The sequence below is a fragment of the Pteropus alecto genome, unplaced genomic scaffold, assembly GCF_000325575.1.
Source record: "Pteropus alecto unplaced genomic scaffold, ASM32557v1 scaffold605, whole genome shotgun sequence".
Taxonomy (NCBI): Eukaryota; Metazoa; Chordata; class Mammalia; order Chiroptera; family Pteropodidae; genus Pteropus; species Pteropus alecto.
This window is the reverse complement of record NW_006437456.1, coordinates 405773-410201: the sequence shown is the minus strand read 5'-3', so window position 1 is coordinate 410201 and position 4429 is coordinate 405773. Positions and strand designations below refer to the sequence as shown.

The window sequence follows — 4429 nt, the reverse complement described above, 5'->3', positions numbered from 1 at the left end:
GTGGGGAATGGCTGGGGTTGGCTGAAGAGCGCACAGTGGAGTTTTAATGTCCGCCATGTTGGCCATGGCGTATTGAAGAGAGCGAGCGAGAGAGGAGCGGAGCGGCACAGCCTCCCACCCTCCCGGCTGCTGTTAGTGCCCGGACGGCGGGCTCTGCGCTCCGCCCCTCAAGTCCCCGGCAGCGGTAGGCGAGTGGGGACCGAACCCCCGGTTCTCCATGATCCCGCTGGCCGGGGCCGTTTCCCCAGAGCGGAGAGGTATCTGCTGCGCCTGAGATGAGTAAACTGTCGTTTCGGGCGCGGGCGCTAGACGCCTCGAAGCCGCTGCCGGTTTTCCGCTGTGAGGATCTGCCCGACCTGCACGAATACGCCTCGATAAACCGGGCCGTGCCGCAGATGCCCACCGGAATGGAGAAGGAAGAGGAGTCGGTACGTGTTAACTCCCCTGTCCGACCCACCGCCAGGCCCCGCTCCCTCTGCTGCCTGCGGCGGCGGCGGAGCAGCAAACCCACACAAAATGGCCGCCATCTTCTCTCCGCCGCCGACTCTCAGTCGCCGGCCGGGCCTTTACCCCGTCTCCCCCGGCCTCGACCCCCAGCCGCCGCGGCCCGGCGGCGCCTCCTCTGAGGCCACCCGCCGACCCCGGCCACTTGTACCCGGGTCCCACGGAGTTCGGGAGCCCGAAAGGCACAAAGGGGTCACGTGACGAAGCTGCCGGCAGCCATTTTGTGGTCTCAGTTGCTGGGTTGGGCCTTGTGCACCCGGAGAGGGGAACGGGCTGGGTGGCGGTGGGGGTGCGGCGATCCCGGAGCCGGAGAGGGCCCGCCTGCAGGCAGCTCCGCGGGCCGCTGGGTGGCGCTCTAGGGCCACCTCGGCCTTTGCGCGCTGCCGGCGCCGGGTAGTGCAGGTTCTGTGCACCGCGGGGGCATTTCAGTTAGTTCCCGGTGGCCTGGAAAGCTTGTGAGGCTCAGTGCAGCCCCCACGTGGAGCCTCAGAAGGGCAGGTAATGTTGACTGCAGGTCTTTGAGGCTTATATCCCCCTTCCTGCAACGAAATGTCGAGGGTACTGCTTGTTTTCCCGGACGACTTACTTTCATAGCAGATGAGACTTATTTTCTGTATCCTCGTTCTGGGATTTTGCATCCATCCTTCCCCAAGTCTAGTTAGTCGGAGAATAATAAACGACTACTCCGGAGTCATTCTTTGATCCTTGAGGTTATGCTGCAGATTTTTTGGAGTACGTGGCTCTTCTAAAACCTGTAACTTCATTATTATTGGGTTTATATATATATCTATCTTCGCCTTCTTTCTGGTTTCTCAGCACAGGGACAGAAAATACCCAATTTTAAGTAGGTGTTATAGATCTAAATTTCCAAAGAGGGACCTTTCTTATCCTTAACCAAAGCAAAGTTAACTGAATTCATTCACAGAAATTGTAACATTGAGATGTCTAATTTGGGTGGGTTTCAGGTATGTAAATGTTTACAGGTAATAGACATTTTATCATAGTTGTGGCTTTACCTTGCTGTGAAAGTTGGGTTCAGACACAAGGATAATAGAATCTTCCTCTCATTTCCCCCAGATCCTTGACAGTATAACTTGATGACTTCTAATCCTAAGGAATTGCATACCTTGGTTTTCAGGTACAGCCATTTAAACAGGGTGCAGTGTATTGACAGTTCAAGGAAGTCGAGGAGTCGCTGGATTTGTGTGCTACAATTTTGTTGTGGAAAATTGTACTGTAATACCTACCTCTATTTGGTACTGTAAGAATTTTAAATGTAGAAATTATGCTCTGTAATGTCGATTTTGAAAATAAAGCTGTTTAAACTCTTTGGGTTGTTTAACCTTTTAACGTAAAATAGTTGTGACAGTCGAATGTTACTTTTGAGAGTAGTATCTTAAATTCTAACTTTACAGATAAGCTAAGTGATAAGTGTATGTGTAGTAGTTGAGATTGTCTAGTGTAGTACTGACTTTCAGCACATTATGAGACAGAATCTCTAAATTTTACTTGTATCAACTTTAGAGTAGAATGGTGCCATTTGTTTATTTTTAAATAAGTGATTTGTTTTTAAAAATTAAAGTACTTGTGACTGCAGAATCTTGTCTTTTGGTTTTATTTTTGTTTCTGTTTATAAGTTTTACAGATAATACTTTAAATTTGGGGTGTTGGTGTTACACTGCCCTGGAAATTAATTTGTAGTTCTTGTTTTGCAGCCAAGGAAGGGGCTTTGATAAAAGCAAGATAGCACTACAATACACTTTAGAAATTTAGTTAATTCTTGCATTAAAGCCTTGGACAGTACCAAGAGCTACAACTTGAAATCAGAGCTGAGCTCAAGTATCAATATGCTTGTTAAATATTACAGATAATTTTTGTTCACTGAAATATTTTACATTTTATAGTGCAATGAATACCATTCATTTATAGCATGTGGAGTCCCTATTTTTGAAGGACATAAGGGATTTTTTTTCCTTCACACAATCTTTTTCTATCATCTGAATTTGTTTCACTTCACATCCAGCCAAAACTATGATCACTGAAGCATAGACCTCAGGAATAGATAACTGAACTTAATAGAAGGTAAACAGTACCAGTTAAATAGCTGCTCTAAAGTCCTGTGGTTCATGCTGGTAGTAGTGGGTATATAAATCACAATACTGAAAGTAGCATCTTACGCAATTATGAAAATGTATGCTAAGCATAAATAAAGGTAATTGAATTCCGAGTTAACCTTAGAACAACAATTTTTTTGATGATTTGCTGAAGCATAATGTACTTCTTATAAAGACAAATGGTTAAAACAAATTTTTGCCTTTAATTGACACATTTAGCTATGGTGTCTCTTAGGTTGAAGTGACCTAGGACCTGAATTGAGTGTCTAGGTTAGAAAAAGTATCATCCTATGTTGATCACGAAAGATGGGGCAGATTTAGATGAGAATGGTTTCGTACATACCACTTCATTAAGAAAGCATTTTATGATCAAAATATATTTGCAGAATTGTCCAGAGAATTATACCTGGTTATTGTAATCATATTTTGTTTGGTAAACTTGACCGAAATTCTGGGAAAAATAACACTTATTAATGTACTCCATTTAAGCAATTTTTATATTACAAGCTGAACACACTGACTTAATTAAGGATGCCTCTTAATTTTTAAGAAACAATAAGTAGAAATCCTCTCCTCCCCCCAAAAAAATGATTTTTCTCAACTTTAGAAATTAGATAGTCATTTTTTGATTATCATAGTAGGATTGAAAAGTAACCAGTTTACTAAATTGAAGGACTTGATTGAGTCCTAGATGTTAGGGATTTAAATGTCTGAATTAGTATAATGTGTTGTAACTTGCTAAATCAAAAAGTAACAGTTGATGAAGGCTTTGATTTAATGAATTACAGAAGTCATTTTCAAATCATAGGAAATCAATAGGTTATCAGCTCTATGAGATAAATTCCTTTAGGAGTTAAAAAGGTCAGAAATTTACACATTTGGGGACGGGCAGGTGTTGCACCATTATAATATTTTAACATTATTTTAAGGTTATAACGTTTAAGGTCTTTAAAGTTAGAAATGTTAAAATACTAAGTTTAGTGCCACAGATTCACCTTTCATTGAAAAGGATGAGTTTTCAAAGATATTAGTATTATAGAATGTTTTTATTAAAACTGATGTTTTGATTACAGTTGAAGCTTTATGGTAAATTATAATTTTCCTTTATGAATACTTTTTAAGAAAGACATTCTGAAAAAATTCATTTTATAGTGATATTTAACAAATTGGAGCTACCTATTTCTTCTAGTAGTTTAACTTCTTTCATTGGGATGTCTATGTGCAGCACCATTTATTACATGGGGCAGAGAATTAACCTCATACTGGTTTGATATAATTAAGACAATGATGATATCACATTGATATTACCTTACACAGCCACCTTTAAGACTGTTAGAATTAGGATCTAGCCATCACAATCCAATACCTTGTTTTAATAGGCTTCTAACCAAATGAAATAGTCTCATACACCTATCTTTTCTCTCTTAAAACTATATCCTTCATTACTGGCTCAGTATGCAATCTTATTAAACCCAAGTTAAGGATCATTTATAAAGTAGACATGTGTTTTTGTTTTTAATTAGGGGAAATTGGAAATATGTACATATCTCTGATATGAGAAAATACAATTAAGCACTACATTTTCAAAACGATAAAAACCCAATTTTTGTTTTATAAAAATAAGTTTAAATTACTTTAAAAGTTTGATTTCTTATTTTTTGAAAGAAATGAAAACTTTTTCCCTTTAAAATTTTGTAAACCAAGACTTTTTAATCCAGATGAAATCACAGATAATTGAGAAGCAACAATAAAATCTAGTTTCAACTCCCCCCCCTCACACCCCCGCCCACACAAACTCCGGCGAACATGTC

General features: G+C 40.5%; 1 protein-coding gene across 4 annotated transcripts in view; it reads left to right on the top strand.

The window, feature by feature from the left end:
- The window catches only part of EPC1 (enhancer of polycomb homolog 1), a 90693-nt gene that overhangs the window by 30644 nt on the left and 55620 nt on the right, over positions 1 to 4429 (top strand). For 2 of the 4 annotated variants that reach the window (XM_006914471.3, XM_006914470.3), the window contains exon 1: positions 1 to 428. The exons of the other annotated variants lie outside the window; for them this stretch is intronic. In XM_006914471.3, coding sequence (XP_006914533.1) covers positions 276 to 428 — 153 coding nt within the window. In that variant the 5' untranslated portion in view covers positions 1 to 275. The remainder of the gene's footprint in view (positions 429 to 4429) is intronic. 4 annotated transcript variants of the gene reach the window in all.